The sequence below is a fragment of the Oreochromis aureus genome, linkage group 10 (assembly GCF_013358895.1).
Source record: "Oreochromis aureus strain Israel breed Guangdong linkage group 10, ZZ_aureus, whole genome shotgun sequence".
Lineage (NCBI taxonomy): Eukaryota > Metazoa > Chordata > Actinopteri > Cichliformes > Cichlidae > Oreochromis > Oreochromis aureus.
The window spans coordinates 28356803-28382826 of NC_052951.1; the positions used below are offsets into that span (position 1 = coordinate 28356803).

Genomic DNA, 26024 nt, shown 5'->3' on the forward strand with positions numbered 1-26024 from the left:
ACCAAGTACCAGTACTACATCATGCAAAGCTACTCCAGTAATTAAAACATGGAGCTGGGAGTGATCATTCATAACAGTCCCTCTTTAATAGTTTAGGGCAGTTTGAGTGGATGCTGATGTTAGGTGGAGTATTCCCAAAAACAACTGTAAGGTTTGAGGATACTCTTCGTCAGGAGCTGCCTCCGACTTGCAGCTTCCACGTTTAAAATCAAGTATCTGTTAAATGTCTCACCTCACTCTGTGCCAGATCCCACAGGACATCAAAGAGGTCATTAATAGCCCTTTTTCACTAAAGCAGGAAAAGTACAGATAGACCTAGAACCAGTTGCATGTGTTTCAACTAGAAAAATGGCTTTGGTGCCAAAAACATGACACAGGCAGGACGCCACAAAGCTGCTCAGCCAACACTGTTGCGAGTTGCCGTAGGAACAAATTCACCATGGTGTCTCAGATTCTGTCCACCATGATGCACAAAAGCAGAAGTGGTTGTGCGCCATCACGGCACCGTGTTGTTGACAAAGAGGTAGTCGAGTCCACACTTTGGTAAAACTGAGCTGCTTTTGGCACCACATAAAAGACGAAGCTGCGTATCGGGCTGTGGTGGTCATGTGTAGTACAGAATAGGATTTAGGACTGTGCTAGGGGAACAAATATATCCTTATAACAATAAAATGTGATAATGATGTCAGTAAAACTCAGTATTATTTTATTTATTAAGGTAGAATCTAAGATTTTAAAGGAGTATCTATTTAAGTGTCCACTGAGTGGGAATGTAATCAGTGTAAAAAAAAAAAAAAAATGTGACCAAACATTTTGTCTCTCCATCCAAGGAGGATGACGAAAAGGAGCGCCTGAGTCAAGTGAAGGACCTGCAGGAGGACGACGGAGGAGACAACACCGAGCCTTTGGAGGACTTATTCCTCGGCCTCAGCGTCGAGGAGGTAAGAGCAGAGAGTAATCTGATACGTCTCCACTGAGCAGTCTGTAATCGGATTAGTTTGTATTATATTCACTTTGAGCCATCTTCACATTCAAGTTCCTGGTTATGTGTTGTGTCTCTATCGGTCCTAAATTGGGGAAAAATAGCAACAATCTCTTCTGAGAAATATACTTTTATGATTCAATGTAATCTCAGTGTAAATATTTGATCTGATTGCACGATTTCAGTCATCCCCGTTTCTGAAAAACATGTTTACTGAGACATGCTGTAAGTCTTGTTGTAACGATGTCATGGTTTTATGGCTTTGAGCTACATCAGCTGTGCAGACACTGGAACAAGTTTGAATTTGGATTTCGTTTTGCAGTTTTCAAGAGTTGTGATAAATAGTTGATCTGCTTTTGGAGAGAATCTGTTGAATGTCAGAAATTTATGATCGCTGTTTAAAGTTTGAGCAGCTTGAGCTCGTTTTCCAAAGATCTGTCAGATTGTCGGGAAACTTGTCTTCGCATTAATAACGTTTTACACATTGCAGCCTGGCTGATCTTGAAGAAAATGGTATTAACTTTGCTGCAGGATCAGGACAAAATCAGGTTAAAAAACAGCATCTTAGCCGTCTTTATATTGTTGGAGCTGTCGGTGGATAAAGTGCCAGTTGACTGGTCCATGTTGTAAGGCTGCTCAAAAATCAGACTTTAAAATCATGATGTTGTCAATAGTCTCAAGTTTTTCCAACATGATTATTTATTTACTTCCCAAACTGCTCAGCATGTGAAATGCCACGTTGCTGCTGTTCAAGGAACTTCATTTTTTTTGGTTTATTTTTAACTTGTAAAGCCGAACACAAATTTTGGAACAGGAAACGCTGGCAAAAACAAACAAAAGAGGAAGATCACACCACTGATCATCAGGTTTCTCACTTCATCTTGCATTGGGAAACGAAACCAACAAAACCAAACCCTCACCCCCTTAAAAAGTGAATAATTAATGAGCAGCAAAACGGCAAAAAGCTACAGAAGAAAAACGATTATAGCTTTATATGCATGCGAGGGAGACTAACACATTAACCACTGGCTTTACAGTAGAAGTGTGAACACTCTGGCAAGTGTTACTGAAAATTATATATTTAAAAGATGAATGAAAAAATATTGTCTGCCCAGCTTCATCCCACTTATTAAATAAATCTGATACTATAAAAAAAAATTCCTGAAAAGATTTTCCTGAGGATGCCTTTTTCCGCTTTTTCCTCCAGCCCCATGTGAACCACAGCGCCCACGGCTCTATGCACTCCTTAGACACTGATGTGGTGACGAGCAGCCCCATGGACCCTTACAAGGACAACCTGCGGCGAGTTCAGTCCACAGACAGCCTCGGTTCCTCGCTGTCCGCCCAGCAGGGTCTCGGCGGCCAGAACCACAAGGCCAAATCAGCAGGCCACTTAGACGAGTCGGACTTTGGGCCCTTGGTTGGGGCCGACAGCGGGGTGACAGACAGTAGTTTTGGAGAGACTGCGTCAATCAGCTCAATCAAGCTGCCGACAAGTCACTTCCTGCTGACTAAAGACCAGGAGAAGGCGATCAAAGCCATGACCCCGGAGCAGGAGGAGACGGCGTCGCTGCTGTCCAGCATCTCTCACGCCCCAGACACCGCTTACTTACCGCCTGGCGGCTACCGGCTCGTCAGTGACAGCGAGTGGAACCTGCTACAGCAAGAGGTGCTTCACCGAGGCTTTACAACAGCTTTAATGGTCTGAACGCTGCAGGGGTCAAAGGTTGTTCAAAGAGTTTAACGGTTATGACTGGACGTAACATTTTTACAGCACATAAGGTTTTTACTTCGCTTTAAGATCTTTACTTCCTGACTAGTTCTTTGTACCTCGACATCAGAGCAGCATATGCACGTTGTAGTGCAATTTTTTTTCCCTTTTTAATTCCCAGCATTGAGAAAAGAAAACACATTTTTCTCCTTGTTCTTCAAATTTTCCCCAAAGTTGGGAAAGCTTAAAAAGATCGATAATTCAGCACAGTCTCCAAAAAAAGCTTAAATACACAGAATAGAAATAGAATTTAATAAAATATGACAAAACAAACATTTCAGTAATTTAAAATCTAATTAAAATACAGTAGAAGTAAAATGATGGTGATAATGTAATATAATAAACGCTGAACACCATGAACATGGCTGATTAAATGTAGTAATAAAACAAGAACAGCGAATATAAGATGACTAGTGTGGCCACCTCACCTGCTTTATGTTTTTAATGATCTTAATTAGTGCTGTCAGCGTTAATCTCGTTAAAATGACGTTAACGCCATAACCTCATTAACGCGGCAAATCTCTGTTAGCGAGTTAACGTGGATTGCCCCGTGTGTGGGGCTGGACGGCGTTAACGAGCTAACCGCGCTAACACGTTAACTTGTTAACGGAGATTTGCCGCGTTAATGCGGTTATGGCGTTAACGTCATTTTAACGAGATTAACGCTGACAGCACTAATCTTAATTACGTTTTTTAGTCTGTTGTGGCTCAATAGTGCAGTCGTTTACACAGTCGCCTAGCGAGTGAAAGATCCGTGGCAGATCCCTTTGGGCATTGAAAGCCATGTGGTGTAAAAATCATACAGTCATACATGAGAGCTACCTGCCGTGAAGCGACCCCTCGTGAATAAGGGAGTAGCTGAAAACAGCTTCCGACTGAAGCATCCTGACGGATATCAGGAGATCAGCCTTCTCCACTTAGCGCGTCGCCTCTGTGAAATCTGCAAGACTCATTTTTTCACGTTTTCAGTCATAACAAAGTCTAAATTTGTTACATCCTAGAGCTGAGCATCGTTATTGAGTATTGTTAAGTAGTTTTTTTTATCACATGGGTTTCTTGTTTATCTGTCGCCAGTTGAAAAATGCTGGCAGGAAGCTCGGACGAAGGTGCGACATGTGCTCAAACTATGAGAAGCAGCTTCAGGCCATCCAAGGACAGGAGGCTGAGACGAGAGATCAGGTTCGGGCTTTTCTTTTTCATGCCATTGCTTTTTAATCACATCAAGCAGATATTTAAGGTTTGACTTGCAATGTTCATCAGAGGGGTTCTCCATTCTTACTGTCCTACAGGTGAAGAAGCTGCAGGTGATGCTACGTCAGGCCAACGATCAGCTGGAGAGGACGATGACTGAGAAGCAGAATTTGGAAGATTCAGTCAAAGCAGGAAACGAGGAAACCGCTGCTAAGGTCAGGACTATGTGACTTTATTATTCCAAAGCAGTTCTCTTGGTTCTGATGTCCGTGTGGATTTAAAGACTTTAAACCCCCTTTTTATTCCAGTGTGTCATACTCAAGTCAGAGTTGATGACATTAGAATAATTACTGTAGAAAAATCATTCGTTTGAAGTCTAATTGGATTCATTTGAGTTGCTTTTAGCTGTGTTTGTTCATTCGTTGGTTAAATTTGGTGTGAGCTCTGGCGGATTATTTCTCACAGACAAAGCCAACAGAGCAGAGATTTGGCCAGTTTCCACATTTACCACATCTGCAAATAAACATAATAAAAGGCTGCTGAATTACTTAAAAGCAGTCCATATTCATGCCTTAACCGCTGACGTACACGTTACTTTCATTGGATTTCCATCCAGCCATCGTCTTGGAGGCTATCCCAGCTGTCATACTCAAGAAAAATCTAAAACAGCTCAAGCAAGTTCTTCAGTTTAATGGTCCCAGCATGGCACTGGTGCTGTGCCGAGCTTTGTAAACACGTCTACATGTGGTGGCTGTGTGAGGTCAGCTGGAGGCAGTGCCAAAAACACAACTTTAGATTAAATCATAATAGATTAAGAATTTCTTTCTAGCAAAAACTTCCCACTGCACCTTCTGTCTGAGCTCATTGGTGGGGTTTTTCCACACTTCTTCCTCTTTGTGGTGAATGACACTTTTAATCTCTTTCCTGTTCAAGCCAACTTTTCAGCCAGTCAGCAATCAGCGTACACGTAGCTGCTGTTTGTTTAGTTTTTTTTTTTGTCTTTTTGAGACTTCAAAGATCACACGACGCACGTTCAAGGAGGGGTAGCCATCTAGGGGGGTGAGGGGAAAGAGAAGAGGGAGTTATGTGCTCTGCTGCATGTCCAGTAAGTGGTGCAGAGGGTTGTCCGATCCACTCATTATCCACAGGCTTTCACCATAGCCACAGTCACTTAGATGACGTCTGCTTCATCGCTCAAATTAACATCGCTGTCCACCCAAAAAAAGCCCTGAAGCCAGCTACAGTCACATGTTTGTCCAGGAAGTGCGAGTTTAGCAACATCTCCATGAAACACATCAGACACACTGACAGTGTTAGCTCTCCATCCATCTTGCTGTAAAAGGACCCATTTTCTCAGCTAACAATGGCTGGAACAGTTTATCTTCTTATCTCCTACTCTTGGCTTTTCCCCGCTATCTCCTCCGGAGCAACTCAGGAAGTATTCAGTAGGATCAAATCACAACAACAGTCACTTTTAGTGATGCAATGTGAGAGCAAAGGGTTCTACTATGAGCTTACAGGCTACCATTTAGAATAGTGGGAGAAAGAAAATGTATAAAAAGTAAAGCAAATTATTAAATTAAAATTATGGATCTACTCAATAAATACGTATTAATATAAGTTAATAATATCTTCAGAAAGCAACTTTTGGAAACAGGAACTCGCCGAAGTAATTAAAAACTAGTGACCCTGATTTAGGTGATTATTATAAGAAAGATGAAAGGTCTACTGTGAACAAGGCAACAGGTGGCCTTAGTTGAAGCTAGTTATTCAAATTATTTAGTGTCACCACCAAAAATGTTGTTACTGTATAATTATTAAGGCCGTCTTCCTCGGTGTAGTGCATTGGCTCAGTGGAAAGGAAGTTTAGTACTTCCGAACAGTAATGTGTTGATACATGTGAAGGTGCTAACATCCTGTGTGATAAAATGGGCACCATCTGTGTGCAGGTGGTGCAGCTTTGCATCAGCACTGCTTTGATGTTTGGATGACTTGCCACAGCGGGAGGAGAGATAACCGGCAATGAAACTGTGAAACACAGTTTTTAACAGTTTAGCACCGTGCACCTGCTCAATCCAGGGCACCCATACTCACTGTTGCTGTCACTGTAGTTGATTGATATTCATTCACAGATCCACAGAAAGTCAGTTTCATACGTGTTTTTCTGTTCATGTACAAGATCCTAAAAAGTCCTAAATTTAACTTCTGTATACCTGTAGACCCCCTGTTGACCAAATAAATCTTATACATCTGTATCTCTATATGCCCAGTCCCATCAGCTCTCTCATCTGTTACCAGGGCAACAGCAGCATGACCAGCAGTTGTGAGCCTGAAGCTTTTAACCTCTTTATTCAGTCCTGTGAGTGCGATGATGAGAAGAACCACAACTGCATCTTTGATTTTACAACACTGAGGTGGTGGTTTACAGGTGGTTTGCAGGGCTGGCACTGTAATGTTATTACATTTCTTAACACTTATTGCTCTCTGTATAATTTTCTTGGGTAATTTAACAGACATTACAATTATAGGGAAAATGTTTGGTATGAATCTATTGAGCCCTGAGGAACACCTTCAACCTTCAGTTTTGTTGACTTTACTGTCTCATTTGACTGATCGGTCAGTGATTGACTAATGTTTTTCTGCTAATAGTCGCCTCATGGTGCTGTATATTAAACAAACTCTGGGTTGTCTTTGTAGAGCCTACGATGTAACCAACGTAAGCGGCCGACATTGTAACCGGCGTTTAGGCTTGTGCTGTTGGATTATATATTAATTACCGAGTGGTTACTAGCGTTTTTTTTCCCCCCCTCAGTAAGCGAGAGCCCAGCCACCTGTAAGAGGAATCTTATCCACTATCTGATTCCTTCGGTATCCATTGCTTGTGGCGACAGGTGTAACCGAATCAATCAACTGACGTCTTCGCCTTTATTCTGCTCTCTCTTCACCACAACACATCTGCATCATTGCTACACCGATCAGTATGTTGCTTACCTGCTCCACCCCTCCCTCACTTGTGAGGAACACCCTGGGAGATACTTAAACTACTCCAGTTAAAGCAGCAACTCATCCTTTTCCCTGTTCTGCCTGAGAATCATCACTGATCACATGATTGGGTAGCCTCCGCATCGAACTATGTCTGCATACATATAAAGAGGAGTTCGCACACATTTGAATTAAATAAGTGATAGATATGACTTAACACTTGTTATATCGAGTGTATTTCCTTTGTTTACTTAAAACTGCAGCATCACTCTGAACGAGATGTGTTTGGGTCAAAGCTTCCATGGCACGTTTTCCAACTTTCATCCCTGCTTAATAACAGCCCCGCAGATATTCTGCATATTGTGGCCTCAAAAACACTTTGACTGAACTCATTTCTACACTGAGATTTTCCACCCGTGTTACCAGTTAGGCTATGTAGAAATGTGGCATCCAGTATCTCCAAAACGTTTACACATCACTAGATGTTACTGGTTCAGACAAATGTTCTCACACTTTAAGAAAACATGAGAGCGGTAATGTAGAAAAGCTTTCCCAGAATCTGCTTCATTACTTAACTGTCTCTGCCCTAATGAGAAAAGGGAAGCTTTTAAGTGTTGAGTGGAGCGGATGTGATCGCCCTTCATTGTTAATATCCTCGAACACACTGTTGTTGCTAACTTGCCCACAGATGATGTGAGATAATGGATTCTTTCTTATCTAACGCTGCTGCTCTGCGCACCCCAGGGTGCAGCTCAGGCCTCCAGCAAATCAGTTCAACAAACTGTGCTGCCATGCTCTCTGCACACTCGTATGCACTTTTCAGAGAGTCATGAAAATACACTGTCTGCCTTCAGTATGAAGGTGTTTTATTGGGTTTACTTCTAAAAAAAAATGCAGTTTTTAGGAAAGGCAGTTTTCTCACAGGAAGTAATGGAGAAATATAATTTTTTTTCTTTGTTCTTTGAGATCTGGTTGCATTTGTGCAGCCATCCTGCAGTGTACCTGAGAGCGGCATGTTGCTTCTGTGTTGCCCCTACATGAACCTCATTATTTTCTTGTTGCAGAACATGTCACATTGACCACAAACTTTAAAAAAAAAAAACAAAGTGTGTGAATGCATTTTGTCACTTCTCAAACCAGAAGTTAATTTAGTGCAGCACTGCCCACAGCTAGCTCGAACTAGTGTTCTAGTTCCTGAACCTATGATCTCACTATTTCAAGTAATTTGTGCCCTGTGCAGAACTGTTGCATGTCTGTGTAACTGTGGCCTGCTTGCTTTTGTCTTATTGATGGGTTTTTTTTGTACATGTGTGTTGTAGGTATCTGGCCTCATGCAGAGAGTCCAGGAATCAGAAACACTGCTCAGCACACTACAGCAAGCCTTCAGTGACGCTAAGAGGAACACACAGGAACAGATGGTGAGCAGCATATTCATTTGTGAGCTGTGTCGCCTGTTCCTGCCGGCTGTGTCTGGATCTTAATATCAGCTCTGGCAAGTCTGCACATATTCAAATAAATGCTCAGATAACAGACTCTCGGTCACTTATTCGACGTGTTGCCCGACTGAATTGCACCTCAGAGGCACTAATGATTGGATTTGCATTTTTCTGCCTCTACAGAAGTAACTTCACTGTTCCTCCCCAACTACAAATATTTGCTGATGTGACAGAGCTTGTGGCTAAAGGATCTTTTGCTTCAGTGTCAAAAAGTTGCTCCTGTCTGCAGCAAAAGTGCACAGCTGAAGAAACTGTTATTTGCATTACTAAGTAAAATTAAGAGTGTTAAGTCAGCACTGAATCTTAAAAAGGCCCAATATTTGCCCAATCAAAACCAGTGCTAAGCCCCAAAATATTTGATTTAAAATGGTTGAAAACAAAAATATTAGTGTTTTTGAAGTACGGCACAACATTTATCAGTTAAACTAACCAGTTAACTACCCGACTGCTTATTTAATAACCAGTTTAATCCTGAATGATTAAGAAATGTCAGCACATGAATATTATGTATTCAAGGTGTTATTTGGTCACAATAGAGCAGACTTTTACTGGATATTCATCCAATGTGACGTCCAAAAGGTTGGATCAGATATAGGTGACAATTTGCCGCAAGCAGCAACAGTTTGGTGGTATTTCACATCCGCTGCACCAGCAGCTTTTATTTGTGTGTTTGCAGTCAAGTAAAAAAAACGCTGCAGATTGTGGTCACAGTGAGATCAGAAGACTGAAAAGATCAAAAAAACTTTCTGGTTATATTGGTTCTGTGTATTGCTTGCTGGGAAGCTTTTACGACACTTAGGCAACAAACATGTTGTCGTTGTCTTGATTAACATTATTTAATTTCTGCTCTCTATGTCAGCTCCACATGCCGGCGTGTGTGTGTGAGGATGTGCAGGAAACTGAGATGCTGGTGTGACTGTAAATAACAGCAGTGTGTAGAATCCTGGTGAAATTAGATGCCTGCAAAGCGTAACGAGCGTAATGAGCTTGTACTGTGGCAAAGCATCCATCTGACCCTCCACAGTTCACAAGAATCGCTGCTCCTCCTACAGCATCGATCAGATTTTAGAGACCTTGGCACACAATGATCACCCAAACTGTGCTCAAGACAGAATTAATTGTTGACAATACAGCCAACCAGTGACAAACAGCCTTAGCACTGTCTCTCTGCATTTCCCACCTTACAATAACCAGTGAATTATGATGGATCCTGGGCCCGTTGTCATTTATTACTTCACTTTATTCTCACTAATAAAACCCAACTCAATAAATTTACATTCTTGGATGTATTTGTGGTTGATTTTATTTTATGAAGAATTGCTGAATCTCAGACTGGTGTTGCTTTAAACATTAAGACTGAGTCCATGTCAGCAGATAAAATTGAATCAGTGCATCCCTGCTCACAAATAACTAAATCCATTTTATCAAACTGGTATTTCTTAGTATAATAATATCTTTTAATGAACTGAATCCGGATGTTAATTACGGTCTTGTTAGTTTCTTCTTTCGTTGCCCTCATAAACGCACCGTGTGTGGAGCGGAGATGACAAGAGACACAAGAAAGTGAAGTGAAATATTGTGCGAGGTGCTGACAGCATGTTATGTTACTGTCAGCGTTCTAAAAGCTTCCTGCAAGTGTTACATGAACGTAATGAGAGTGTGAGAGAAAGCATTGTCTCATCTGAGCCTGTCACTCACGTTGATTCACTTCGACCACAGTTTGCAGTTAATTTAAAAAAACATACAAAGAAAAAGTGTAGCAGGCGTAAAATATCTCCACACTGATGTCTAGTTGCTGTTAGCTCTCTGCTCTGGTAGCCTACGGTCAATGATTTCTAGGTCGGGATCAGACGCATATCCGATCCACATATTGAAGCATTATATTCACAAGTGGAAACCCTGAAAAGTAATTAAATCACCCCGATGTTTTCCCAGATTGCTCTTTTTTTTTTTTTTTTTGTAAGTAAATTTGAATAAACATGCAACATCAGTTGTCGTCCCTACAAATTTAAATACATCTGTCCGAATCTTCATATCAGCTCATGTACAGAGGTTTTGCAAAAAAAATCTGGGTCAATATGTGAAGTGCATTTCTAAGCAAGGTACATTTCTTCTCCGAGCTTATTGTCCAAAAGAAAAAGCAGGAAGCACCTGAAACAGAAGCATTCTCAATAATGAATGTGCCTCTGCAAGCTGCATCAGCACAGGCATCAAAGTAACTTGAAAGACTTTGCAAACAGTCTTGTCTTCCACTGATGAGAGGCATCCCTTTTGCTTCTGGTGGCTTTGATGTGCAGAAGTCTTGGCGTCATAAATTCATTTATAGAGCTACACCTAGCTGAATATTAGCGTTGCAGGGAGATTTGGGTGGAGGTGGCTCTAAAAGCAGACACTGGCCTGTGAGTCACTCTTCACATGTGTTCACGGGCTGATGGTTTCATATGGCAGGAGACGCCAAAAAAAAAAAGTGACACATGACGAGATGATTTATTCTTTGTGCTTGTTTGTTTCAGGCGGTGCTGCTGAAGTCCAGGGAGCAGGTGGCAGATGAGCTAAGTCGACTACAGAGAGACAACGAGAGTCTGCAGGGGAAGCACAGGCTGCATTTAGAACTGCAGCAGCAAGAAGACTTCCAAATGCCCACTACTGTTCAAGTACGTGAAGCCTCGGCACCATCCATAACACTCCAGTGGAACTTACTGAAATGTGTCTGAAAGGAGGCATCCAAAGACCAGTTTAAAGTCTAGATTTGTAGTTTTGTTTACTCTGAAATTATTCATGGTTATAGCTTTTGTGCAGTTCTTTGCACTTTGACAAAAAACAAGCAAACAAACAAACAGTATTCTCTGACTCCTAAAACGAGATCACTACCATCACTAGCATCATGAGCTCTGGGTGATGACTAAAAAATGGGGTTGCAGATGCAAGCAGGGGAAATGAGTTTAGTTTGAAGGGTGGCTGAACTCTCCCTTAGAGATGAGGTGAGGAGCCGGGCATTCAAGAGGGAATGGAGCCGCTGCTCCTCTACTTTGAAAGAAGTCAATTGAGGTTGTTCGGGCAAATAACTATGGTGCTTCCTGGATGCCTCCTTGTGAGGTGTTTCGGGCATGTCCTACTGGGAGAGGACCCGGGAGGAAACCCAGGATTTGCTAAAGAGATTAACAAGATCTACTTGGGATTGGCTTAGCCCCCCTCCCCCCACCAGATGAGGTAGAAGAAGAGGCTGGGATGAGGGAATCTGCGCTTGTGCTTAGACCTCTGACCCTGTGACCCGAACCTGGATAAGGATAAGAGTGTATGGATGAAATACTGGAACAACATTATCATCTGCTCTCAATCACCGCTGGTTTGCTGAAGACAGTTTCTGTATGGGGAAAAGTATTGGGTTGAAATTTGAAGAGTCCAGATATCTCGGTGAATGTTAGTTCGACTGCACTTATTAAACCAAAAGGCTAAAGAACCAAAACGATCCCTTCCAAAAAATCACCTTGCAAAAATCTGAGCCTGTCTTAGATTTGTTAAGTGCTTTAAGTGGACGGTGCTTCTTAATACATCAGCTGGTTGGATGTTGCTGCTTGATGTTCAAATCTAAACCTTGTGCCAGGTTTTAAGAAGACAGACTAAGAATTTTTCTTTTATGAAGTTCCTGCACATTTACGCCGGGTTTCTCCAAATGTTAAGCAAATAATCTCGATCCAGCCTGAGCTGGTAAAGAATACAGATGATGCAGGGTTTAAATATAAAAGCACCTTCACAGCCTGCTGCTCTCGGTCAGCAGAGTCAACTGTTCATTTAAAAGCTGTCGCAGCGTGAGCAGCTCTGTCTGCTCTCACACCACAGACAGCGATAAAAGTGACACAGAGTAATCCCTGCAGTGAAGCGCTCGGCTAATTGCTTCAGTGGTAACACCTCTGTGGCTCCACCAGCTCATATTCAGTGATTAACAGCAGCGGTGCTTACTTTGAGCTGATCTGATGAGGTGGAAAAAAAAGTCTGCTACACACATAAATCTATTATACGTCCGTGGGCTGCCCTCCCGCCTCTAACACACATCTCCTCCCACACTGTTACTCTCAGCCTCACGCTGAGTTACTCTTCAGCATTACAAAAGAGAGCGGACTCATGTTTTAGCGGAGGCTGATGATCTTGTGACATTCGCAACATGTTGGTGGTTAAAACATGATCATTTAAATCTGCTCTGTGAGAGCCAGACCTCCTCCAGTTATAGTAGGTGTGCATTCTTATTCGGCTACTGTTGGATACCAGAAATCATGTTAATGTGATGGGCAATTCATTCAGTGGTTTTCCACTTCTAAATGTGCTTCTAAGCATTCGCCATGATGAGAGCAGAGGCAGATTTATGCATTCAAAAGCCTTGTGCATATCCATTACTGCATTCGTTAATTTGCAATAACTGCTAGAGGCATTTAAAGTCGCATCGTTTAAACATAAACGTGTCTTTAAAAACCTCCACAATCAGAAACATCTGTAGCACCATCCAGTCAAAAACCATTAACGGAGGGGGGTTGGGAGGAGTGGCCCAATAATTGAGTGGTTTTTGAGCGCATACCCCATCAGCGCCACATCAGCTGAGTCTCCTTTTTTGACAGCTGGACGTCTAGACCGCTGCTCCAAGTCATTTAACTGCCCGCTCTCTCTCCCAGCTGTCACATAACTTACAAATGTAAACAGTCTCAGACGTCAAGCGATGGCTTACGATCATGTACAGGTATCTGTTTTAATCATTCATGCGTGCTTGGATAAATCTGGGTTCTGCAGGTGTTGTTTCAGGTATCTGTCAAATCAGAAATATGATGCAAGAAGTTCATTAATTTATCAGAAACCAAAACAGGCCACAGCAGCTTATAGTACTCCAAAAGAGGTTTATAAAACTTGTCATAGTGAAATAGAGTCCTTTCAGCCATAATAACTCAGCAAAGTATGGTAGAACTTCCAATTTCATTGTACTACTGTACTATGTATGACTGTGCAATGACAATAAAGAATTATCTTATCTTATCTTATCTTAGAAATACAGTGTTCAGGTTACAAATTAGCCCCCAGGAGAGTATGCCTCTGTCTGGCTACTACTGAGTAACTCCATATAAACTCAACCAACTATAAAGGTTCCCATCTAACCCAATCAGAATTGGTCCACTTTTTATACACAATAACTTTAGTTTAAGTGAAGTGGTTTTCCTTCATCTTACATATATCATGTTTTACATACATACATACAGAGTGACTGAAATTTTACTTTTTTCTAGCATTTTAAGCCCTCGTAACTTCATTCATACAGAAGATTTACGTCTGTATGAATTTAATTTGAAGGGGTATATATAATATTTTTAACAGCACTAATTTAATGTCTGTGACATGAATAGAAGTGTGTACTGGTACCGTGGATATTTAAGGTTTTCTGATCATTTCCTACAGAACAGTCGCATCGCATCAAAAGAAAATGTTGTGTAAAAGACGGAGGTGACGGGGATGTCCACATTGGTGGCTGTAAAGTTATTCGTTGATTCTTCTTCAGGAGCTCCAGGGACTGGTGCTGCGGTTGCGTGAGGACATGGTGGCGTTACGGACGTCGGCCGATCACATAGAGGAGAAGCTGAAGGCTGAGATCTTGTTTCTGAAGGAGCAGATCCAGGCGGAGCAGTGCCTGAAGGAGAACCTGGAGGACACTCTGCAGCTGGAGATCGAGGGATGTAAGGAGGAAATAGGTGAGACTGAACGATCAGCTTGTATTTAAGTCATTGATCAGCAATAGGGTGTGTATTTGTGTTTTAACTGCTACCTTTTTAAACGATCTTCCATTTCTGTTTTTTGTTTTTCCCCATTTGTCATTCAGACATCCTGGAAGGTATGATCAGCAGTTTGAAACAAGCTCACTTTAGCTACCTGCATGTGTGTGCGTTGATGACTTAGTTGGCAGACTAATGATGCAGTCAGCATTTAACATGATGCTTTCCCCTCACATGTTTTTAATGTAGTTTTCACAGGCCTAGAGACCAGTTGGCCTCTTTCTAGCAACCTCCAGTCCCCCGACTGACTGGCAAGTGGTTGCTATAGGTTGGTGATTGTGCTGGGTGGTGTACCAAAAAAACTTACAACGGAAAACATCCACCTTCACGTAAAATTTGTGCCTGACCAAACAAAACATTTAAGAAGATACAGCTTTTATTTTGAAGGCAAATACTCTCTGCTTAAGGTTTGCTTCGCTCTTCTCACAATTTCACCACCGCTTGACAAGTAGTTTGCAAAGGTTTGCACACAAGTCTGCATTTTTTTCTATGCAAACTCCTTGTCACCACAACCAAAGTATTTGCAAGGAGGTTTTTGGTGGAGCACCGTGCACGTCCTCTAGCAACTGCCAACAACCTCCTGCAACCACTTGCAACTGGTCTGAGGACACTAATTTTTCCCTTGTGATTTATGGTTGGTAGATGGTCGCTGACAGGTCTGCAGGCCTGTGTGACTGAGGCCTTATCTGTTTTGTTAAGCTATTTGAAAAATGTACCTTGCTGTGTGTTGTCCTTGACCACCGCCTAGTTTACTGAAACTAGGATGTCTAACCTTCAAGTGAACGAGCAGTATGTTTGTGTCGTCGTGATGTTTTTAATCACAAAAATGTTGCCATAAATTATCGGTCTTTGTTAGGGGTTGTTGTTGTCCCTTCAGAATTACATCACAATATTTCAAGTAAAGTGCCCAATAATGATATTTCTTAAGATAAATTATTGATGGCGTTGCTGCTGATTTGTTTTGGCATGCTTTATACATCGCAGGCAGGAGCGTCTTTGAAAAGTATTCTCTACCCTGGGTGTTGTATCTTGGCCAAACTTTCCAAGCTTGAAGGTCGTCTTTTCCAGCACGTAGCTGCATCACTAGTTTCCATCCAATATTTACATCCTGTTACACGGAGTATAGAGTGGTTTCAGTGATGCTCAATTGAGTCATTTGTGTAGTTTTAGTAGCATCTCCTCTTCGTGTGCCTTCATAGCCTGGTTGCACTCAGTGGTGTTCGAAGGATTTTTGGAAAGAAAAGTGAGTGGACCTCTCCTTGAAGATGTTCTAGTGTGAGTTTTCCCTAGACAGTGTCGTTGACCTACTACTGATCATGTGCCTCATCACATGAGCCAAGGTGTGAGAAACCCAAGAGTAAAAGCCTTCGCTGTTCACATCAACTCATTGGAAAGAAAAATAAAGTTCACTAGGGAAGATACAAAGGTTAATAGTTTGCCATTTCTGGACTGTGCAGTGCAGTGCAGAGCAGACCTCCTAGATTGGAGAAACCAAACAGCCGCTTCATAAATGCACAACATAGAAGAGCCACCTCGACAGGACAAGACTCAGCCGTACATCTGCATCTAAAGGACAAAGGTCACTCTTTTGAGGATGCCAGTATTCATATTTTGGACAAAGAATACAGATGGTTTGAAAGAGAAGTGAAAGAAGCCATCTATGTCCACTGTCAGTGACCATCCGTGAACAGAGGGAACTATCTGCCACCTATAATCCAGTTTTGACACCTTATGTAACGCAGTAAAGGGCCAGGGCACCTGACTGCAGCTTGATGGATAATAAGCTAATCAGAAGTAGCTTCAACTACGGAGCCTGAGTGTGCGAATAAAACACAAACAACAGAAATAGAGCTCAAAAATATATATTATGTATGTTATGGTAATGTGGACTTTATAGACAGATACAACACCAAAAAACATATATATTATAAACAACAACAATAATAATAATAATAATAATAATACTGCAAAGTGACCAATTTGGTCCCAAAAGGAAGTGGGACTAGGTTTAGTCCAGTTCAGTTCAGTTGACCTGTAATAGGTCATGTTCCAACAGTTCAAGTCCAGCTTTAGTTCATATTGGTCCTACAGCAATGCAGGGGTGGTCGGGTGGCTCGCCATCCCACCCTGATCAGGGCTTTGATCACGGCAAAAAAACCTGACCTAAACAAGGTCAAAAACATAAATTAGCATTCACATCTAAATTGGAACAGCGTTCTACTGCCATCACAAAATAAATAAATCTATAAATAACTACGTCAAATAATTAATGCCATATTTTATACAACAACCAATAAACCAATAACCAACAAGTCATAACATCTCATTCTTGTAATGAATTTCATTCCAAATAATATTATATGCAAATATATTTATGGGTCCCATCAAAGTAAAGTAAATTAGCAATAAAGCTAATGAACATCTAACACAACGTTAATTGTATGTGTTGTGCAACAAGTTCAATAATTTCGAAGGAATTTAAGTTAGGCTGTTTTGGCATTCAATTAGAAAAGTAACAAAAAACATCCAAAACGGACAAAAATCAAATTGTTCCTTCAACTCCGGAAGTGTTAATTTAACATTCGGCCATAGTGAAAAACCAAAAACAACAGGTAATCAATAAATAAAACCAATAATTAAACTTAAGCTTCACTAGCCTAGCGTTAGTTTACCGGTGTTTTGACTGTGGCTCCGCATTTTCATTAATTATAACAAACAAACAAAGTAACCGACTCACCATCAAGTAGATCGAGTGGAGGCACAATACTGAATGAATTGGCCGAGTTATTTCACACTGTCAAGCGATATGGCGTCAGTAATTAGTCAACTTATGACAAGCACGCTAACCACAGACAGCAGTAGCTTTGAAGCAGGGAAGATGCAGCAGATTGACCCGGAACTTATACCAAGTTCATTCCCGCCACAATAATTGGATTTCCGGAAGTGGGGTTGGATGTTACCTTGGTTACACTTAACGCCCACTCACATCTTGTGTCAGTTGATCTCAACAAGTCACATAACAGGGTGAGGCAAGATCTCACAATGATTTCACCCGAATCCTCTGCTGATAATGCCCCACTCCCTTTTTTTTTTTCCCACACCTTGGCTCATATGATGAGGCACATGATAAGTAGTGGGTCAACAACCCTCTCTAGGGACGACTCCCACTAGGGCTGAAGTGGTGAAACAGGGTTGTTGTGTTTCCACCTTTCAACAGAAACCGTTTTCTTCCTACAAAAACACTTCACAGAGATAAAGCAGCTCTCTTTGGGAGTCACCGTTGGGAGCTGAGGGGCTCCTCTCCCTCTCAGATGTATCTGTGCTTGTTTTTTTGTTGCGCTAGGGAATGTAAACACTTCGTGTTGCTATATCTTTCATTTTACAAGATAACCCATTAGAAGTTATACATGTTATCATAAACGGGATGATATGGCAAAGCCCTCGCCCGTATCACGAGAATTTTCTCTAGTTTTTACTGGAATTCTTTCATTGATGTGGCAACGGTCATAGAAACTTGTGATTTTCTTCTTTTTTTTAAAAAAACATTTGTACTTGCAGCCATAGCATTGTGATGATTTGCAGTGAATCATAACTAACAGACCTAGAGCAAAGAGGAGAGATATCCTGAGGTACGTGCTGTGACAGGCTGTGGACAAACCCACTGCTTTTTCTTTCATTTGATTTAATTTCGTAACACTTTATTCTGTATGCAGTTTCAGGGAGTACCTCCCTTTTAAGCCAGCCAACTACAGGATAAATGTCTGGTGGAGCTGTCTGCACAAACTCCGTTTTCCATAAAGAGTGTATAAAGTCATGGCATTAGAATATTTTAGAATATCTTTCATAGATGAAGGAAACAGTGCAGGAATGATAAGCATATTTTAAAAAAGCAATCATTTACTGAATGTAACAGGGTCATAAATACATTTTACACATCATCTCTCTCGTTTAAAAATAAAATACCGTATTTTCCGCACTATAAGGCGCACTTAAAATTTTCTCAAAAATTGACAGTGCGCCTTATAATCCTGTGGGCCTTATGTATAAATTCTGGTTGTGCTTGCTGACCTTGAATTGATTTTATGTGGTACATGGCACTCAAAAATCTGTCAAAAAATGTTTTAGTACGACTTTGGTAAGCTATGAAGCCGCACCGCTTGATGGATTGTCGGAGCATTACGGCTACCGTAGTCAGGAGCCTCGCGGAGGAATCTGGGTCCAAAACTCCTTCCACTTCAGGTCCGAAAGTCAAACGAACACTGGCATCACTGAGAGTTAAAAACTGTCTAAATTCGTTCATCTTTAATAAAATGATCAGCGTGGCTGCTTTACCAGGTGTAACAATTAAGTTTAACATCCAGGCACCCATGAAAACAGAATTTATTAAATTTAACGGAGTTAGAAGTTAGCGGGAAGTTAGCTCGCTAGTTTCCACCTAAACATGATATAGCATGTTCTGACTGAGAGATTTCTGAAAAAAATAAAATGTACAGCTCTGCTATCACTTCAACATAAATAAAGACAGAAAACTAAACAGCAGTGACGTTTGTAGGGTTACTGAAGTTGGACTAGCTGGTATATAATGATGTGCTACATGACCGCTAGCGATACAGCTCTGTTAGCATAGCATAAACACAGTGAAGCTGGAAGATAAGCTAACTTTTTTCCACTCGATAAAAGTTAACGTGAGGGTTCCCGATGGTTAGGGACAAATGCAATCACATGGCAGGATGCTGTAAACAGACCAAACTTCAGTCAGGAGAACAACTGAGATAATCCATCCACAATACGAGGTTAGTTATTAATATACTGCAACAACATGGGAATAGAGCAGCTGCGAGAGAATTCAACATTAATGAATCAATGGTACGGAAGTGGAGGAAGCAAGAAGAATGAGTTGAGTAAAGTTTGACTTATCTGACTGTTTTGTTTCGCTTAATGTGCCTTATAATCCGGTGCGCCTTATGGTCTGAAAATACGGTACATTTATATGACAGCTGCTCCCCCCCTCCCAGTGTGTTTTAATGGATACTTTATCCCTTGTCATGCTTAAGTTCAGAGGTTAAGGAGATATTTAACATCTAAATTAATGCTTTAGAGCAAGAGACCCAGTAATATTCATGTTATTTTGTTTGTATTAACAGCTGGTTCGTGTACACATTATGAAAGGGCTCGTCGTTAATTCATTTTCTGTTGACTGATAAAACTAAATGTCCTGTTTTAGTTGTAAAACCGAACTGTTTGCATTGCGCTGCTTTAGACTTCTCTCTCTGGGAGATTTAGAGTGAAGAAAATACACACTCTTTAAAACGTACTAGGAGGTTTATCTCTATTTAAACACAAGTGTTTCCACTTGATTGATGATTTTTGGTGCCGGTTCTCTTGTCAGTGGCCAGCGAGTCAGTGTAGTTATTAACAGCTGGAGTGTTTTATGCTTGTGGTGTTTGTTTCTTTTAGTTGTGTGCTCATTTGAGCTCAATACACACAGCAGCTCCAGGCAAAGCAGCTTTGTTGCATTATTCATAACTTTCAGGGGATCTCATAATAATTCCAGAGAGAATATCTGGGCTTTGAGATTCAGATGAGCGCCGCGTGATCCTCTAATGATGTCTTCTTCCCACAGCATCTTTCTCCAGTTTGAAGACGGAGCTGGAGCGAATAAAAGCGGAGAAGGAACAGGTACGTCTTCTGTGAAATTGTCATGCAGTGAAGGAAAAAGATTTGGATAATGTGCTTCAAATAATGCTAAAAATCATAATACTAATCTAGATGTGGGACAAATGCACAGGTTTTTATTTTTTTCATGTATCTGCAACTCTTTTAATCTAACCTGTGTGTGGACAGAGAAGGTCATTCTCCTCATCCTGATAAATAAAGCTGCACTGATCAATACTTGGATCAAATCACTATGATATAGAAGGGGTCACCTGTAGAGGTGAACCCACAGAGAAGCTACTTATAAAGCCTCCTCGCTGTTTGACTCACTCTCACCAAACTCCTCAACGTTATTTCCAGTTTTACTGGAGTAACTTATGTAGTGAAAAAACTGTGAGAAACTCTTTTAACTGCCTGACCTTTCCTGTTTGAGATACTCTGAAGTTGTCTTTGTAGGAAGTAAACACAAGGGGAGCTATTAATGAGGATTGTAAGCTACCAAAATGTAAAAAAACCATTTGGTCAGTCTTCTTTTAAATAAAAAATATTAACTGATTTTAACATTTTTAATGCAAAAGCAAAATTATGACTTAAAGAGAAGCAAATCCATTATCACTGAAATTGGGGTTTTTTTTGTCATTCTTAATGGTTGTTCTTGATTGTTTCTATTTATTTGTAGTCGCTGCTGTTACTTCTGTTATTATTTATTATTATTGCTGTCATTGTTTTTGTTGTTGAGGTCTTCTAACTCTAACCAAGGTCAAGGTCTGCAAATTAGCTGTTGCAAAGTACATAGGACTTCTAGTATCAGTTGCATTTTGTTTAACTGCAGCAATGTAACTGTGTATCATCGCTGATGTATAAATAAATACATTTAAAAAATAGAAAGGTATAAAAATGGTATTTAGGGGTTTTATACTATGAAGTCATCAGGCCTGGGTGCTTCAGGAAGGATTAGCAGAGATGAACGTTGTCTTCAGATTCTGTAGATAACTCGGATCCTGCAGCGCATCGTGCAGACTGAGGGATTAAAATTAATGCCTTAGTTTACTGCAGTTATCCAACCTGAGCAAACGTTAGCTGAATTTTTTGCATTTTGTCACTCATCTGAGTGACTGCTTCAGTCTTCGCTAACTGCAGGTTTGCTCAAACTTATAAACAGCACATTTGCACAACGACTGAAACTGGTACGGTTTCCTAACAGTAGGGTGCTAAATGTCATGACTAGTGGTGCAGCAGATCAAAAAACCCACGGTTCGGATTGAATCACGGTTTTAAGTCACGGATCGGATCAATTTTCGGATCAGCAAAAAAGAAGAAAAAAAGACAAGAAAAATCTAACTCACCATTTTTTTCCCCCCCATTAAAAAACACAAACTCAAGACTCATTCCACGCAATTATATAAAAACAAATTAAGGTGCAGTACAGGGCTTTGTATCTACCACTCCACTGTGGTATAATGAGCGGTCACAGTCACGTAGCTTTCCGTTGCTCTGGAGGTCCACCCATCTGTAGTTGGGCAACAGAAGATGCCTGGGACAGTTCAGCCATAACTTTAGACTTTTTCTGCTCATACATGTTTCGGACGATCTTGTTGCTAAAGTGGACGCGCAACCGGATATCAGACCGTGGCTCAAGCACGTTCGTCATATGTTTAAACCCCTTGTTTTGCACAACGGAATACGACCTCATATCTGCAGCTATAAACACCCCCAGTAGCTTTTGTAATAGCTTTAGCCCGGTTGGATTGGGCAGCAAAGGGCTGCTTAAATGCCACGAACTCCTCTGCTCTTCCACTTGGACCGCTAGTGCTGGCCATGACTTTCACATGACAGACTGTCAAGCGAAACCACATATACGTACCACATATACCACATATACTTTTTGTTTCTTTTTCGAATCTTCGGATCACGTGCCTGCCGAACCGTGGAGTGGGATCGGTTCGGATCAGGGATCAACAGTGATCCATTGCACCACTAGTCATGACCATTGATCACTGGCCATGAATATCGTTTCACTGAGAGGGGATTGTACAGCGTTGTAAGATGGTGATAGGTGTACCCCTACGCCCCCCTCCTTGGTTCAGAGTCTTTCCCTTTTCTTCTTTCTCATTTCTTTGTATTTTGCTTCCATGGAGCCAGACTTCCCTGTAATTGTTTTTCAAGGGGTTTTGCACAATCGTTTTTCAGGCTTTCTGAAGGTTTTTTCAAAATTTTTGTTGGATATTAGCTGCTTATTCACTCATTTTTTGTCCAGTCCTTGTACCTGATCATTTTCAAAGGAATGATTTCATTTATTCAAGTATAAAAAATTAATTAAAACTAAATTAATGGATGATGAACGTTGTGTATACAGACAACTTCACAGAGAAGCAGTTTCACAAGATAACACAGTTTGACAGGCATAAATGGTATTTTTTGTAAACTTGGCATATCTCAGGATTGTCTGCAGTGTGTAGTTTAAAATATTTAAGGAAACTGGACAAGTGGAGCACAAGAGAGGAAGTGATGGGCCAAAAAACAACCTCCACAGCATGTGTTATATCTGAAAGTCATATCCAAATCCAGCAAAGACCTTAACATAGGACCCGAGATGCATTTGAGACAGAGGAATACTAAATTACACAAGAACTAGACTAAGAATCAGTGACGAGGTCTTATATGCAGTGAGTTTCTGTAGCCATTCTAAAAAAAGATGGTAGAAAAAAAGGAAGACAACATTCGAAGAAGAGCTTTAAATGTCCTTCAAGAAGCCTAAAGAAAGATACCCGAAGACTAATTAAAGAAATTAAAAGACAGCTATAGTAAGACAGTTGAAGCTATGTTGAAGAGTAATGGTGGTCGCACCAAATATTGACTTTGAAGCTATCAAAAAGTTAGAATTTCCCTTATGTACTGTATTTACTGTATTTACATGGTATGTTTGCACCTATTTCTCATTTTCCCAGCAAACTATAAAGAAATAAGGGGTGGCTAAAGACTTTTGGACAGCACTGTATATCAAAAGAAAATACGTTACAGCAATTCATATTTCAAAAGATTTCCAGATGGTGAGGATCGGCTTTGACCGATTAGTCCACACAGATCGTACACAGGGGGGAAACCCTGCAGATATGATCTATAATCTTGCAAATAGGGTGACACAACAAAGCAAGGTTAGCAACAAACTAGTGTTGTTTTCCCCGTGAGACAAAACAAACATAGCTGAGAAATAACACACACAGTCGGAAGATAAATGTTTGTTTTGGGTCAGTTTTTAAGAAATAGCGCTTCCTGTAATAAGATTGCTTCCAGGAATTGTTGTTTGAACTGTTGTTTGAGTTGCTCTTTCCAAGCGAAACACATTCTCAAACATCAAAGAACTCTGAGGCACTCTTTAAAAAAGGAAAAAAGGCTTTTTTCTCCAGGCACGGTCATGTTTAAATCAAAAAATCTGCACAGCAGCTCTTTTCTACCGATGTTAGGCCAATAGGAATCCCCTAAAGCAGGGGTGGGGGAACTCCAGGCCTCAAGGGCCGGTGTCCTGCAGGTTTTAGAGATCACCCTGAGTCAACACACCTGAATAAAATGATTAGTTCATTACCAGGCCTCTGGAGAACTTCAAGACATGTTGAGGAGGTAATTTAGCCATTTAAATCAGCTGTGTTGGATCAAGGAGACAGCTAAAACCTGCAGACACCGGCCCTTGAGGCCTGGAGTTCCCCACCCCTGCCCTAAAGAGACCAAAAAAACCTCAACACATAAAGCCGCTAATCTACCCTGCAAATGTCTTTGTACTTTCCCACTCACGTCCTGTAGGTGGCACATTATTTTGCATTTATTGAAATAAATAAATATAGATTAATAGAGAAATTATCATTTGTTCAGTCATTGCAATGATTGCACATGTAGGACCTTTTTGAGATAAAGAGCTATAAAGTTCACATGCTTAAAATAATGCTGTGCTGATATGTGGTCAGATGTCGTTTACAGTGGGCAAAAATCCATGAACAAAGCCTTTAAACCTTATTATTAATTTTACCGCTGCTCATAGAATCTGCCTTGATCTTTTATCGGCATCTCTGCATCTTACTTATTTGTCGACTGATTATTTGTGTTACATCGTTTTTGCAGCTGGAGAGCAGTTTGGCCGAGAAGACTGAGACACTGAGGAGCCTCCAGGGCCTGAGGATCAGCCTGGAGCATCAGCTCAAAGAGCTCACCACTGCAAAGGTCCGTGTTTGGCACGAACATTTATCTGCTGATCCACCACAACCACCCCTGTCCAAAAAGTCACTTTAACTCGATCAGTAACATCATCATCGTCATCTAACCCGGCTGTTGTGGGATTTTATACAGTTTATCAGGATTTGACAGATTATGCAGCATCTGATCCTCCAAGCAGCTCATATTACAGTAAAATCCCAACCTCGTGTCACGACGGCAGTTTACCGACAGCTTTATGAGGCCCAGTTTCACTTTAGTATTTTAAATACTGAGACTGTGTAGCTCTTCTGAACAAACCTGTGTGCGCATGTCCTTGTAGAGTGCACTCGAAAGTCAAGTCCTCGACGAGAAAGACAAAGCCCAGCGGCTGCAGACCGAGCTGGACGTCAGCGAGCAGGTTCAGAAGGACTTTGTCAAACTTTCTCAGACCCTTCAGGTAAGCAGCGACTGTCTGTTTAACCTCCACCAGGTCACCAACGAGCCAGTTAGAGTTGTTCAGCTTACATTCAACCAAACAGGAGAACCATAAAACCAAAAATTTCTGAGTTTATTTCTTGGCTTCAGGTTCTTTGTTTGGGCATATAAATAACGTTGGTAAACTCCTGACCACAACTTTATGTGTATGTATTGGAAGCTTCTCAGTCGACTATGACAGGTAAAAATCAGAGGAGAAATATATGGAACGCGTCCATTTATTAATAAAAAAGTGTCTTAAAAACATAAACACAGAAATAAAATACAACAAGCCAGTAAACATACCAAACCATTATGAAAATGTATCACAAACAGTGAATACTGTCTTTAATTTTAATGCAGCATGTTTAGATTTTATTTGAAAATATTGTAGTTAAGACATTTACCCAATTTACATCTAATTTTTTTTACCTGCAAATATTCTGATAATCTCCAGAGCCCCCAAAAGGTCATGACGGGGAATGTTTTCATGGTTGCTGCAGTCCCCTCCTTCTGTGTTTTACCTCATGCTTACAGTTGGTGGGTTTTTACACTACCTGCCTGAAATATAACTTGGTGTGAATCTGTGGTGTTCTGAACGTGTGTTTCTTCTGAGTAAACTGTGGTTTGTCTATAGCACATGTATTACAAACATACCACAGGACCTCATGAGCGCAGTAGCTTCAGTACAGCTTCTGATGCTGCATGTAGTCGGCGTGTCAGCCCGAGTCACGACAAACAAAGCAGCCACAGCGGCAGGGACAGCTGTCATCATCTGGCTGCATTCACAATCAGATCTGCAGTCAGTCCCGGCTGTGGTCAGCCACAGAGCTCGAGAGTTAGCTGCTCGACTTATCTTTCTAAACACAGCGGTGCAGACTTGAGCCGGTGCAGCCACAACTGAGGGAGCAGTGACTGTGGCTGTGGTCGCAACCAGCGGTCTATTGCACGCTGCAAGACACTGCAGTATCACAACTGTAACACCGCTGTAAATATTCCAAATGCTTGCCTTCCAGCTGTTGTCCCAGGCCAGATGCTAAGTGAGTTATTAAAGTAGCACAACATTTAAAAGAAGCATGTTTAAGGGCGCTACAGGAGGGCTGGAAAAACTAAAAGTAAAAATAAATAAAACGCATGCAGGGCAAAGCTTTAGATGGCCGAGGTGGTTAAAGTGTAAAACCATAAAATGACTTTGCATTATGAAGAAGGTACACAGCTGTTTTTAACCCTCAAGCAACTGAGCTGTTTTAGTCATTTTTTATCATTTTTATTTAAAAAAAAACAAACAAACACAAGCTTCAGTCACAGTCTTCGTCTGTTAGTTTTAACAATGCAAATATTCTTTGTTTCAGTCAAACTAAGAGGAAAACAAATGTTTTAGTGACGTCACTGTTAATTTAACAGCAAACTATAGAAGAACTGGTGACTTTGTAACACTTTGGACAGCACATTACTTACTGAAAGACACAAAATATTGAGAT

At 41.0% G+C, this 26024-nt stretch overlaps 1 protein-coding gene across 2 annotated transcripts in view; it reads left to right on the plus strand.

Annotated features, from left to right (window-relative positions):
* Positions 1–26024, plus strand: part of rabep1 (rabaptin, RAB GTPase binding effector protein 1) — a 50316-nt gene that overhangs the window by 21635 nt on the left and 2657 nt on the right. Inside the window, exons 8-18 of one of the 2 annotated variants that reach the window (XM_031750292.2) lie at positions 831–941; positions 2190–2651; positions 3828–3932; positions 4043–4159; positions 8246–8344; positions 10936–11076; positions 13959–14148; positions 14277–14288; positions 19853–19908; positions 23998–24096; positions 24410–24526. In XM_031750292.2, the coding sequence (XP_031606152.2) occupies positions 831–941; positions 2190–2651; positions 3828–3932; positions 4043–4159; positions 8246–8344; positions 10936–11076; positions 13959–14148; positions 14277–14288; positions 19853–19908; positions 23998–24096; positions 24410–24526 (1509 nt within the window). The remainder of the gene's footprint in view (positions 1–830; positions 942–2189; positions 2652–3827; positions 3933–4042; positions 4160–8245; positions 8345–10935; positions 11077–13958; positions 14149–14276; positions 14289–19852; positions 19909–23997; positions 24097–24409; positions 24527–26024) is intronic. The other variant, XM_031750293.2, reaches the window with a different exon arrangement.